The 14,449-nt window shown below is 41.9% G+C and overlaps 2 protein-coding genes across 3 annotated transcripts in view; one reads left to right on the top strand and one right to left on the bottom strand.

Annotated features, from left to right (window-relative positions):
• Positions 1 to 1,304: 1,304 nt before the first annotated feature.
• On the bottom strand, positions 1,305 to 11,363 carry POLR3F (RNA polymerase III subunit F). 2 transcript variants are annotated; one of them, XM_018085506.1, is made up of 9 exons: positions 11,279 to 11,363; positions 10,395 to 10,512; positions 8,237 to 8,304; positions 7,130 to 7,197; positions 6,229 to 6,341; positions 4,287 to 4,430; positions 3,429 to 3,536; positions 2,519 to 2,710; positions 1,305 to 1,955 (listed from the first exon to the last, which is right to left on the bottom strand). In XM_018085506.1, the coding sequence occupies exons 1-9, from the start codon at positions 11,332 to 11,334 to the stop codon at positions 1,878 to 1,880; spliced, it is 945 nt and encodes a 314-aa protein (XP_017940995.1). In that variant the 5' UTR covers positions 11,335 to 11,363; the 3' UTR covers positions 1,305 to 1,877. The 2 variants fall into 2 exon arrangements, with proteins under 2 accessions (XP_017940995.1, XP_017940996.1); XM_018085507.1 differs by having other exon boundaries at positions 11,320 to 11,362.
• Positions 11,364 to 11,421: 58 nt separating this feature from the next.
• DZANK1 (double zinc ribbon and ankyrin repeat domains 1) overlaps positions 11,422 to 14,449 on the top strand; it is a 27,009-nt gene continuing 23,981 nt past the window's right edge. The window contains 4 exon segments of the mRNA XM_029964864.1: positions 11,422 to 11,462; positions 12,282 to 12,406; positions 13,043 to 13,196; positions 14,211 to 14,328. Coding sequence (XP_029820724.1) covers positions 12,298 to 12,406; positions 13,043 to 13,196; positions 14,211 to 14,328 — 381 coding nt within the window. The 5' untranslated portion in view covers positions 11,422 to 11,462; positions 12,282 to 12,297.

The raw sequence follows: 14,449 nt of genomic DNA, 5'->3' as shown, positions 1-14,449 counted from the left end.
CGAAAATCTGTTTACTTCCTCATGGGGATTTGAACCTACAAAGACAATTACCTTTGTAATACTGCCAGATGGACATCCCTACCAGAGAAAACCAGACTCAGCTCTCTCTAAAGAAGGCCATGGCCACACTTAACCTGGGCATAAGACTTATGACAACACTCCAGAGTCACATAGAGGAGCCAAAGGTCACATTCAAGAGAAACACAAGTTTGCTCCATATCACAGGAAAAGAAGATTGTGCTCTTTCAATGACAAGCCAGTATTGTGCCTTTTTCAGATCACAAACCAAGGCTAGAGGCTGTATTTATGGATCTGTCATTGGCATCTTTTTCAACCCTGATAGTATTCAGATAATCTATAAAATTTCTCCCTGTATCATCAGGCCAGAACTCTTTCTCTTGCAAAAAACATATCTTCCCAGAATACCTCTAATCAAACTTTCGGCAGAGGTATCTGTCATAGGTTTGAAAAGAGATGTTGGAATTTTTTCCCTAGTGTCCCGTTTTTCCCGTTCCCCCCCGCGCTCCTCATCTGTTTCTTCCGGGATGGGGGGAGTCCGGGAGGGAGTGGGGGACGGAGCGAAGCTGCACGCGCTTGGCAGCGCAGGAGTAGGGGAAGGGGGAGGTTCCCCAGGGAAGCGCGGTTGCTGGGAGAGCACGCCTCGAGAGGCTCTTTGTTTGGAGGTTTTTTTTTGTTTTGGATGGCCGACCGGACAGAGCAGGGAGTCCGGTTTCGGCTGACTCCTTCTCTTTTCCTGAGAGGAAATTTTTTTTCCCACGGGACACCTCGCAGAAAACGACTGAGAGAGAGAGACCGACCTATCTCAGAGCGAGGTATTCTGCCTTCAGGACTGCCTGTGGGAAAAAGGACTCCTTCATTGCTGACTGTGAAACCATCGGCTGCTGGCTGCTGCGGGCACACAAGGCTACGAGCAGCTGTTGAACTGCCGGCAGCTGTTGAACTTGCGGACCGTCTTTTCCTTCCCCAACCTTCCCTCCCCCCCCCCGCCGGGTTGCCACGGGTTTCTCTCCCCCCACCTGGGGAATTGGGACTTTGTATTGTTTCTTCTGAAAGTTTTTGATTGCACCATTTGTTGTTTATTCAGCTTTTGTTAATAAAAAGCTGTTCTTTTCCTTTTCCACACTTCCACCTGAAGTTTCTTGATTTCTAAGTTGTAATCTTGTTAAACTATGACAGTATCCACGTATGTGATGCAGCTGCAGAACACACTACTAGAAATTTGATTAGGAATAAATGCAACAGATGCAGCACCAGGCATCAATACAGGAAATAAAGCAAAGATATACATCACAAAAGTCAGAGTTTTAATGATAAATTAACAGGTAAGAAAGATAATAAAGAATCCATGAGTTCTGTTTGACATATCTTTTCCACATCAGATTCTTAGTCTTCAATTAGATGGAAGCTATCATGGGAAAAAAGTGTGAGCTTTAGCACTTCAGCATCCACCAGCAGTATCAGTCTGAAAGCAAAGTTTGGGATTTCATTCTTGGTACCACTTGTTAGCAAGTTTTTCTGATCAGCTAATGGCTTCTTTTCTCTCATTCAGAATAAGCATCTGTGGAGCACCCAACACAATCTTCAGAAGTGATGCATCACCACTCATGTTCTGTGGCACTTTTCAAGCCACACAATCAACTTTTTGTATGAGAATGGCTTTACATTTCCACTTCAGCTTTGATCTTCAGTCCACTCACAGGACAGCTCACACAACAGATACATTACTGGTTTATATATCATTAAAACAAAGTTGCCCATGTCCTGAAATTCCTTACAAATTTACAAGTCCACTTTCAAAAAAAAGCAAGCTGCTTTGTCACTTTGGCTGTGAATCAAGTTTACAGTTTTCTTTCACTTTAAAACTCCAACCACTCTGTCATATAAATACAGTTTGATGGAGAAATCTCACCACCTTCATGACAATCATCAAAAACCTGCAAAGGAAAGCCCTGTGTCAGCAGAGTAATTACTTTGTTAGATAGTGCTTACATGTTTTCTGCTTCTTCCCCAGTAGGAAAGCATTAGTCTAACACAGCCAAAAATCTAGCCAGCTCTGAGGAAGAAGAGCAAAACAGATCCTCCCATAGTAAATGCTGCAAACAGACATGCTGGCAAGTTTTACCTACCTACCAGTTTACAGTCCAGGGCAGAGAGACCAAAAGCTAGATAGAAATAAGCTAGCTTGTGAAAAACATTGGCACACTTGGGATCAGAAATATAATTTGGAACGGGCTATATTTGACAGCATTCTTTCACATACTGTCCAGTAAAGAGACTGGATGTAAGTAGGAAATACCCTGGTAGACCAGGTGCTTTAGACCAACTAAAGAACCTTCCTCTTACACCATAGCTAAGGCATCATGGGTAACTCTTAAGCACAGTTGGCTTAGAAAACCATGAGGCTCGCTCATGGGCAGAACCTTGCAATGGCCATTTGCAGGACTATATTCAAGATCTGCATGCACACATCTAACCATACACAGAATTAGCTACTCACAGGGCAGAGTCCACAGGGTGTCCTGACTAATCCAGTGGGTTGTATGAGAGGACTAACGGCTCTGTACAACTTCATCTGTCCATCCACACTGCCTACTGTCCCTTCCTTTGCAGCAATAATCGTCATCTCCACTTTTCCATCATATATCAGCGTATTTAAAATAGTTTCAATGTCTTCCATTGACAACTCTACCTAAGAAACAATATGTAAAAGAAATATTAGGAAAGATGGATGCCAGTAAGTCCTGCAAGGAGAAAATAAGCAAACACCATGAGTAACAAATCCTTAGAATTCTAAACTAGCTCAGAAAAAGGCACCATTCTTACTTGGGAACTTTATGGGATTGTGCAGATGCAAAAATAAAAGCAAATACTAATACTACCTCCTACCTACCAAGCACTTATGAATTGCACTAGCCTTGGTATACCAAAAAGAACTTCACTATGCATCTGAAGTGTCTACATCATCCTAGCATGATACAGTTCCAGTTTTGCAGGAAAATAATTGTGAAAGAAGAAAAAGACAAGACTGCTGAAGATACACTTATTGATGGTGACCAATAATTGTGAAGGTTTTTTTCCCCTCCTTTTCTTTTTCTCTCCCCTAAAACTCCTTGAAATGCACAGGTAAACTTCAGAGAAATGATAAAATATAAACAAGCTGAGACGATTAACAAGGACGTGAATGCTAATTCTTTTATACATCTTTGAAAACCAAGATGTACAAGCTATCCTGGAATCCCATGCATCAGTGATCCTCCCCAAAAAGCAATAAAGCTTCAAAGCTCACCTCCACTAAACTGTAGGGTTCTAAGGCACTTACAAGACCTTCACATAATCTGCAGTACCCAACTCCCATAGCAAGTCATGCACTGACAATTTGAACTGTAATAAGATTAATCTGTTCTGACCTTACTGATTCCCAGTTCACAGATGTATTTCCACACCTCATGCGATGAGGCGAATGAACTGTTTCGCTGTATCATGGGGTTCTGTTTGCTTTCTCGAGCTGCCTCTGCCTGAGAAAAAAAGCGAAGATTAGTTATAGTCAGTACTCACTGCCAAGAGCCTGCTTCATGGTTCCGTTTCAGGCAGACTAAAGTATAAAAGTTGATTTCCAAACCATTTCTGGGACATGTTTAGCATTTAAAGCCATATCCTTAAGACTGATGTATATGAGACAATGCAGTGCACAATCAAATATAATTTTATACTAAATGACACAAAATTTACACTGCAATTTGATTAATATGAAGGAATATCAGCATTTGGCATTTTGTTGACAAAAAAAAAATTTCTGCTGTACCTAGTGCCAGTTAAAACATATTTTAATGGAATAGACAAATGCTGCAAACTGCAGACATATTTAATGAACAGCAGGCTTCTCCTGCAGTTAGACGAGGGACAATTGTCTTCTAAGCAGAGCTAGCTGATTTGTCTTCTACCCTCTCAGAAATGAGGAGCTCTGCAGGAAACACAGTGATTTTTGCTAGATTTTTTGGTCCTGTGTACTTTGGTGCCTAGTTTGTCATTGGACGTCGGCGATAAAAGGCTTCACTCCATGGACAGGTTATAAGAATATCCATCATTAAAATGCAACACCATCACATGTGCTGTGACAAAAATAATAGTCCAGTACAGACTGCCAATCTAGCTGCAATAATGGCTAACACCTATGGAAAATTTAAGCCTTGTTTGGTACCAGTTTTATAAAGAAAATAATTACTTGCACAACACAAATGGAAGGTGGTTCGAATATTGACACTCACCTTACTTTGCAGAAATTTAAAACACTGCTGATTTAACACCTCCACAAATTCAGACTCAAAGTCTTGGTCGCTGTACCAAGCGCCACCAGTCACTGACCGGTCAGGCTGCAGGTTATACAGCATATAGACCTTCTTCTTGGATGCCTGTTAGAGAAAAGGGTACAGCTCTCAACAGGTGAAAGTATTCCTCGAGAAAGGAAAATCTAAGCAGATAATTCATTGCTCCTATACCTCAGGCACAGCAATTCAGCTGACTCAAGCTATCTTTAACATGTTTGACCCTCTGGTAAAAGAGAGATAAAGAGACAATCACTGCATTTCGATTCCTAATCATTTCATAACATAGTGTTAGAGGAGAGAACCCTGCTAACAATATGGACACAATACAAACCTCACAGAAGATCTGAGTTTAATTTTACTCTATTGACTCTAATCCCTCTCTGCAGTCAAAGGAGAGCAGGAAAGTGTCCTTAAGAGACAGCAAAGACAAATGTAATGGAGAAGCTTTTGACTGTTTCTGCAGGATTGAACCCATGCATGGATGACAAGGATTTATGTGATTAAACCCTGCAGCTAATGTTAGCCCTTGTGAGCCCACTCTTTCCTGCCACACCTAGACGGGGGCAATGGGAATGAATGCTGCTTCAGTCCTGAGAGTAGCAGTCAGTTAAAGGACAACGGTTATCCAAAAGTTGTCCAAAGAATTACTCAACAACTGAAGCAGTTTCAGCAGTGTTACATCCCCTGAATGATTAGATAAAGCCAGCATCCCTCAAAAGAACATGAAAAAGCTACTCCTTTTCTATGTCAAACTTCTCTATTTCCATCTGGTTTACCAGACCCCACAACAAAACAGAATCTCTGCTGAAAACTAGAAGAATGTCCAAAGAACAGGCTAACACAAATGATTTGTAAATAGGCAGGTAAGGGAGAACAGGATACTGCATAAGTATTGTAACAGTGTGATAAACACAGAAAAGGATAAGCCCTACTCCAGTACGTGGACTGTTTGCAATAGGAAAGTAGCTGGAACTTGAATAACTGCAACAAAGTAGAGGAACCAAGACTGAAACAGAATCAAATGTCTTGGAAATTGTTTGAAGTAAACAATAGAAATCCAGTATGAACCAGATAACTGAAGGAAGTTTCAGGAGATCCAGAGGAACCTTGCAAAGCCACTTGCAGCTAGGTAACTATATCACTAGTGTGGCTGAGTTTGCTTCAATATCAGAAATACCTACCTAATTGTGCAACAGCAACATTGGGACCAATTGAGAAAGAGTAATTATGGACAGGTTGCTTATTTGGGTGGAGACTGAGTGGAGAAAGGAGGAAAGAGTGGTAGAAAAGAGAGTTAACAAACACAAGAAGAGAATTAGGTGTAAAAGTCAGAACAAGAGAGGGCAGGATAAGCAGACAGCAGGACTGTGGATGCATACAGACAGCAGAGAAGCTGACCTGTGGACCCAAGTCCACTGGGATGCTGGGGGAAACCCAGCAGGCTCTGCCCTAGGTTTATGTCCTAAAGACCAGGTATGGGAGTGCAGGGGAAAACAGTGACAGAACTGCAGATTAGCAACAAGCAGTGCAAGGAGGTTTGTGAAGGGTAGCAGAACTGTAACAACAGTTGTGTGCAACAAAGAACTGAGAGAACTAAAACTCCAATTTGATAATGGCATATAATTAATAGTGGAGAAGATTGACAGAATTGTATATTAATAGTGATGTTTATTAATAGTATATTGGTTATTTAATAAACATTATAGCCTCTCTTATCTGTTGCACCTCAAACCTGCACACTAAAGGCAGAGTCAAACACTGGTGCACAGTGAAAGAGCTGGAGGTAGGATGAGGTTTCTCTGCTCCCAGTCCTCTCTTAAAAGCATACAAAAGAATGCAGCAAGTGTTTGAAATTGTTTTTAAAAAGTCACAAAATACTCACTGCCACAGATTTAACTGCTTTAATTAGTTTCTTGCTTTCCAAATTTTTCAGTATCTTGTTGATCTCTGTTAAAGGCAAATTACTTTTGTATCTAATGTCCCTGCTCCAAATACCTGTTTAAAAACAGAGAAATGAACAGAAAATAAATAGACAGAACCATTTGTTTCTGTACATACTCACAAACCAAAAGCCACAACACTGTTTAACTCACTTGCCTACCACAGGATGTATCCTTGATCCCTATCACTCCCAGCAGAAGGGAGGGAACTGACAGAGGGGATTTGGACAAAACAAACAAGTGAAAAAAGCAAGACATACATATCACAACCACCATACTGTCCTCTTGCCCTTCACCTCTCCTCCCAGAGCACTTACAAGCAAACTCCATTCACTGCCAACATGAATGCACCACAGAAACGCTCTTACTGACTAGTACTTCTTTGTAACTAACTAGTGTTTGCTTCAACAAAAATACGAGAACTAGTTCTACCTTCTGACTCTCAACCACAGTGTGCAATGAACGCTAAGAAAGCCCTGTCATTAGCAGTGATTTCTGCCAGCAGGACACCTGTTAAATCCTGGTTCTGCATTTTCTTTTAAGTAGGGAGTGTTCTGCAGATACTTTGGCTTGACAGTCCCACAGATAACTTGCAATTCTTACTCCAAGTCTTCTAAAAGAGCCCCTCCCAAAAGTCAACCAGGACAGGTTATTTTAACAGAGAAACATGTCACCTTCTCTTTCATTTTTAAAAAAGCAGATATATGAAACATTAGTTACAGATCAGGTATGGGGACTCAAAATTTTATATTTGTATTGTATGGGAAGCATTTACAAATTTGGATAGGAATGGTTCCATAAGCAAACAGAGTTAGTACCATTCACAATCATAATTTAAACTACCTTTGTTGCCTGCATCTTCTATAATTTGGTAAACCAGCTTCTCTTGATTGTCAGAGCCTTTCATTTTACTGTAAAAAAAGACATATCAAGATTTTTGAAAGGTCCAAAATTGAAAGAAAATGGAGATTTTTTTTAAAACTACAAACAAGTACTATAAAACCCAAAAAACAATGCACAAAAAAAACCTCTACACAGTAAGCCAGCCATTGGCAAATATAATACATGACAGTAAACCACTCTGGATCAAGTCAAGCTTGCCAGTGAGAAGCCACAGAAAAGAGAAAAGAGAAAGAAAAATGAAAGAATATGAAAGAAAAAAAGTGACTAAGCAAGAATCACTCAACTTGTCATAACAATGGGGAACTTGGGGTCACATACTAACACAACTTCAGAAAGTCAAACACAGCACGAAACAGAATTTAAGATAATCTGTCTCTAGACAGAACATCTTCAGAAGGATAGTAGAATGCTCCTAACTCTAGAACATGCCTTTTCACTGGTCCAAGAAAGCATAAATTCAGCAATCCTTTTCTAAAGCATTTGAAAGAAAGGATGATACACCTGCACTAAGGATAATTTTGAAGCATATTTCCTTCCAGAAGTATGTCTAGGCATCTTTTACTTAGGTTTACATAGCCATTGCAAGACATGGTTTGGAGGTACATTTTAATAAATCAAAGAGCATGAGTTCAAGTGGCCTCCTGGGACAGCTGTAAATATCAGTGCTGATCGTGTAACACGAGCAGTGAGGAAGTTCACAGAACTCCAGTTAGGAGAAGGTTTGGTCAGGTTTCAGCTGGGTTTCACCTGAGCATATACATACATATGTCTGCAGAGATCACTTTGCTGTCATTTAGACCAGGAACTCTGCTAGGAAGTTAGAGCTGTAGTCCCATGGTACCTTCTGCTCAGTAGAGAACACTATACCTAAAACAGATTTCAGGGTGAGCTCAGGGGAGTTAAATGTACCCTCCTGAAACAAGCAGTTATGTTCTGCGACATCCATGTGACAGAATCCACATTACACTGCTGACTGACTTCTCAGCTATGCTGCATGAGTTGCAGAATTGTGTTCCAAATATATTTATCCAGCAAACACAAGCTTACCTCGCATTTTGAGAATCTTTGATTCTATACAGGAGACCTGTATTGCTCCTGAGAAGGTCCAGTTGCCCCTAGGAGAGATGGGCACAATGCATTTACTTTTCTTCAAAGAGCTTGTTTCGGAAGGTGGCAAAGGATATTCTTAAGTTCTAAAATAAAAAACTTATTTAATGTCAACTAAATAATAAAGAAAGAAAACCAACATTTCTAACTACTGGAAACAATAATAGCCTTGAGAATATTTTCTCCCTACAAGTACAATAATACTCTTGAGGATCTTTTTTTCCCTTGACATGTATCCACTCATCATCAGCTATCAGAAATAACAAATAGTTCCTGACCCTTCCCACAACATCTATGCACTTCCTATTACTTCTCCTAACTTTCATATGGTAGGAGGGATATCAAGTTCTTGTGTACTTTACTCTCACTTTCCAACAAAACACTCATTTGCATGGCAATCCAAAAATCACAGTGGAGTTCTACTGCATAAGCTTTGCTACTGGAACTTGGAATTGTTCAAAGTTCTACTTTTTGCTAAGTGGACATCACTGGAAAGCTGCCAACTAGGATAGGCAGTGACTCTCAGAAGCAAGTTAAGGGCATCTCTCACACACAGAAAAATTCTTCTGCTCTGGACACTTGTGCCTAGGCCAGGAAAATCCTTATTTCCTATTTTGAAGAGGCAAGCAATTAGACAAGCCTAAGAGCATAACCCTGTGTAACAGCATTAATTAATATTTTCATTGCCAGCTGATCCTTTCCTACAGTTACAATCTTGTTTCTTAGAGATTTACATTACCTGGCTGATTGAAGCTTACACTTCAGTGCTCTGCTACAGATGAGGTACTTGAAGATTAAATCAAAGTACCAGATGCTTATTAAGGCTGAGCTCTCACTGCCATTTACCCCCATGTCTGAAGTACTTTCTAGATCTTCCCACATACTCCCCACTTCTAAGCATCAATTTTAAACAAATTCCAAAGACTTAACTATCTTTGAAGCCTCATTATGAAATCTGGACAGCCCTTTCAAAGTTATTGAACACACTTAGTAACATCTATAACAGAACTCATTTATAACAGAAAGACAAAAAAGAGAAAGATTACTTCCAGTGATACCTAGTATGGATCATAGGATCAAAGTTAAGAAGTTTCTTCAGCTAGTAAAAAAAACTAAACCCAAACAAAACAACAAAAGCCAACCACCACACCTTACTCAGTTTGGATACTTTCCACTATCCTTCTTTCTAAGAAGCAAGTTGCCCTCTTTTTCAAAGTGCTCTCTGGACTGCACCGCTCCGACTGTTTTATTTCCTGACTCCACATGCTCAGGAAGCAGCTAGGTATGGAACCAAAAGGAACCTTGATCTTTTAAAGAGCCTGAACATTTAGCTGCTACTCAAGTTTAGAGAGTAGCTGTTCAGTCTTGTTGGGTCAGTGTGGTGTATTCTTGAACACTTGGCCGGAGTAGCCGAGTGTGATCCTTGCTCCTATCTTAGGCTGACTCCTGATACAGTAAAGAGAAATGTCCAGTGAGGCACGGGAAATTTACAGAAAATACAAAAAAATTCCTTGACATGTTTCACCTGCATGTTATCAGAGTAATCCACAACCTTGGGATTTTGTGAGAAGACATATAAGAGCATGGGCTAACATCCATCCTTTTCTCTCCAGCTAATTCATTCTCGATCATTAATGGGCCTTGTGGTTATCACCCATGGCCATCTTTCCACCTGATGAACCCCTGCAACTATACTTGCACCCAACTGGTACTCTAGACCATTGTAACACATTTTGCTTTACAAAGTAACACTTAGTGAAAAGACCAAAAAACTCTAAACACATCAAAAAACCCAAATGTCGTACTTCTCAGTGGTAGCTTCCTCACCCAGTGATCCACATCGATATACACCTCCATGTTAACTTTGTATTGCAGACTAGAAAGAGTCAGTTGAGGCACACCTTAATTAACTTTAGCAATCATTAGTGCTTATGGCTACCAAAAGTAAACTATGGCAACTGTATATCATGGCAAATGCTGCTAAATCCAACGGAATCAATCTGCTAGCCCTGCCCAACATGCAGACTGTACATACAGAGTATGTATGTACATGCTCTGGGTTGGCTGAGATAGAATGAGGAAGGTGAGATCCCCCTACCATGGAGAGCAGCCTGTTGATGGCCACAGCTCGCTGCTGGGCTTCCATGTGAGGCATGTCATTCTGGATCACCTGGTCTGTGATACCATGAGGGAATTGGTGGCACAGCTCAATAATCCTGCGGGAGGAGAAAAGTGAGTTTAAAGTCATGTTCTGTTGCACCTGAAACCAAATTCAAGTATTAGAGTCAGGATGGAAGAGAGTGACAAGAAAAACTCAGGGCAAAAGTATCCAGCGACTGTTTCTTGGTCATGTCTCTTGAGGGAACCCAGCATCTACTCCCTTGTGCTGACAAATACAAACCTGCCCCAGCTGCTGGACCAACTACCTCTGCTCTTGCTGACAACACTGAGTGTGGTGCTCTATTTTACTTTTGTGTTGTTTTCATTATTAACAACATGGATTTAAAGCTCCCTGTATGTTTTATTATACAAAAGGTTCCAATGGAAAGGAACTGGTGACTAGTCAGAGAAGGCAAATAGTGATGAAATACCTTTAAGAAAAAAAAAATTCATGTAAAAAAACCACAATTCCCTTTTCCAAGACCAGAAAAAACACCAAGGCAGCCAAAGGTGACCTGACCCCGTCTCCCACTGCCACCTAAGCATCTCTCAGCACGAAACTCTCAGTACCTCAAACAACTGCAACTCTCTCCTTCAGCACCTACTTCCTGACCACACTCAGGCCTCGAACCACAGCCCCCAGGCCTTGAACAACACCCCTCAAGGCACCGACACGCCCCACGCCTGTCTCCCCCACGCCAAAACAAGTCTCCCTGGCCCCTTGCCGGCCTTCACACACCCCTACTGCGTCCTGCCTCTCCTCTCACCCGGCAGTCTCTCCATCTGCCACGAGAGAGCCCCCCAGGGCCGCCCGCCCCGCACCTGCTCTCGATATCCATGGAGTCGGGCACCTCCGGCTTTACCTTCACCTCCGCCATGGCGCGGCCGGCCTGGCGCGGCGAGATGACGTTTGAGACGGGCAATGGAGGGGGGCGCAACGACCAATGGGAGCCGGGAGAGCCGGCGCGCGGCGGCCGTGGAAACGGAGCGGCGCGGGGCCGGGCGGGTGGCAGGCAAGCGGGCTGGCACCGCAGGGATGGAGCGGGGCTGCACAGCGACTGGAGCGGGGCTGCACAGGCAGGGAGGCGGGGCTTGCACAGCAGGATGGAGCGGGGCTGGCACGCGGGGATGGAGGCGGGGCTGGCACAGCAGGATGGAGCGGGGCTGGCACGCGGGAGGCAGCGGGGCTGGCACAGCAGGGATGGAGGGGGGCGGGGACCAGGCTGGCCGGGAGCGGGACGGAAAGCGGGGCTTGGCGGCGCCCTGTGGCGGGAGCCCGGCGCGCTGGGGATGCCGCTAGGACCGTGCGTCTCCCGCCAGGGATGCGGTCCCAGGAGGCTGAAACAGAGCACAGCGTGCCTTGGTCCAGGTGTGCCAAGAGCAGGCGGGGCCTTGAGGGAAAACCTATCAGCTCCCTCGGGTCAGGTAAAGGTCTGATCCGCCCGTAGTTGGTGAGTGGATGTCAAGAGGATGGAGCCAGGCTCTTCTCGGTGGTGTACCACCTGAACATGAGGAAGAACAACTTTGCCCGTGCGGGTGATCGAGCACAGATTGCCCAGAGAGGCTGTGGAGTCTCCCTCACAGTACTCATCTCAAGTTTTGTTCACAGTTCTGCAACAGGAGAATGAGTTGGAAGTAGGATGTTGCCCCTTTTCAGTGTGAAAATCATGCAAATATTAATGACAAATAACAGTTTAAAGAATCCAATGTTCTCTCTTAAGAGAAAAAAACGAGGACAAGAGATCATGTTAAAAGACTGTATTTCTCAGTGCATTCTTCTGTTTAGGAAAATTATTATCTGCCTTTTTATTTTTCTATTTTAAAGATTGCTGTTGAGAAAAATGACAGCTGGCTCTGTCTCAGTTCCTCAGGTCATACCACTTCGAATCCCTCTTCCAGGGAAGGCTAAACATGAAATAGACACAAATACTCTCGTAGAAATAAAATCAGGTACGAATAAGAGTCTTTATTTCTGTGGTCATTTGACTTGTTTAGCCTCTATACTTTTCTTCACGTTTGATTATGATTTTTATGAGTGTGCATTTCATTAAGGAACTTACAAAATTAACCAACAGCTTTTGATGCGCCAAATATACTTGCGTGTAATTTTATGCATTCAAGTAATATTACCAACATACAGGTTATATGTGTTAGCAGTCTTAATTGCTTCCAAGGTCGAAGTTTTAAGCTGTTACATTTTGCTTTGACTGCAAAACCAGTGCTTAAAAATATCATGTGCCAGGCTCACCCCCAATGTTTTCCTTACGTGTTTTAAAATGTCACCTTTCACCATGGCAGAAAATATCTTTTCTGTCACTGGAATGGATAAGCTGCTGTAATGTTTTCATACAAAACCAATGCCCAGCTACTTTGATATAAGAAATGTTGCTCATAATGAAATTGTGTCTATTGAGTAACAGATATTTCATGGCAGAAAGAGTTTTGTTCCCAAATATTCAGTCATTTATGGAACTGCTCTATTTTGTTTATGTGACAAAAATCAAGCACAGTAGTGAGTACTCTGGAGTGTAGAGCTTGTTTTTCCAAGGTTGAATACAGTTTGAATAATTACTTTCTCTGTTTCAGATACACCTGAAGTCTCTATTTATTACACTTTAGATGGAAGTAAACCAGAACTCATTAGAAAACCTGGCTATGGAGAGTGTAACACTTTTAAGTATAAGAGTCCTATCATATTACCAGTTGGGAAAATAGTGGTCAAGGCACTAGCAGTTACAAAGTAAGTAACTTATTTATTTTAGTCCTGTTTTGGCAAGGGACAGATATCTCAGTCATAGCTTGTAGCCATGTTGTTTAAGGCACTCCATGAGAAATGCCCCTTTCCACAGCCAGTTTGCAATTGAAATGATCTTTAGGAATTGCATTGACATTGCATTCTCATAATACTATTTATCCACCAAGTGTTTGTGTGGTTGAATTATCTCTCTGATGTTTATCTCCTGGGCTGTGGGTGTGGGCCAATGATCCATAGAGGCTGTGGGCGAGAAGCTAACACTTAGAGCTCATCTTTTTGAGTGTGGTCATCAGAAACACCAGAGGAACCAGTATGGTGTTTTCTGGGGTCATCCAGTGTTTCAATGGATTTATAGAGGCTGGTCTTTCCAGGAACTTGCTTAGTTTCTCCCAAAGGAGTACAGAATGCCAAACCTCACAGCTTAAGTACAATGTTGGGTAAGGTGAAAATACAATACATAGAAAGAAAACTGGATTTTGCTGCACAGCCACTGACTTTGTCCAAACTAACTTCATACTTAGAGACAGAGAGAGGACACATAAATTCTCTGTCTGGACTGTGTTGCATTATCTTTTATTTCCAACAGAGCAGAAACTCCCACTCCACTTGGAGATTTGTGCTTGCTGTTCCCTGTTGTTAGCACCTGCAGGTAGCCTTCATTTGTGTTTGTGCTGGAATATAACAGCATTATATTCCCTGTGCAGGGACATGCAAAACCTAGGCCTATGTGTATTTTCTTTTTATCACTACCTAGATTAACACTTGTTTCCAGTATGTTTTTATCCTGAGTGGTTTGCACATTTACAGCAATTTCAATGATACTGTTGTAATTTAACATGTATTAGTGAATTGAAGATTTTTTATTACCTAAATATTGCCCAGGATTATACTTATCAACTGAAGTAGTAACTGGCAACCTTGGAAAAGATGTTCAACCAGATGAGCCATGTTCATCAGTGGCTTGTTGCTGCACATGGGTTTGTGAACATTGATTTTCAGGGACTGCAGGAAGAGTACAGTCGTAACAAAGGTGTTTCTGGTAGAGTACAAGCAACCAAACATCCTTTTTTCTGTTGAAGATGATGACAAGAATTTTCTAAAAGATATAGCCGCACGGGTAAGTTTTAGCAATTGTAACCCCTTATGTGAATATAAAATATTATATATATGTTACTTAGAGATTAAACTGTCTATACTATTAATATATTTATTTTCTCTGTCTGCCCATCTTTGCTGCT

This window comes from Manacus vitellinus, unplaced genomic scaffold (genome assembly GCF_001715985.3).
Source record: "Manacus vitellinus isolate BGI_N305 unplaced genomic scaffold, ASM171598v3 scaffold_81_pilon, whole genome shotgun sequence".
NCBI classification, from domain to species: Eukaryota; Metazoa; Chordata; class Aves; order Passeriformes; family Pipridae; genus Manacus; species Manacus vitellinus.
The sequence above is the reverse complement of the archived record's forward strand: the minus strand, read 5'-3'. Positions and strand labels throughout refer to the sequence as shown.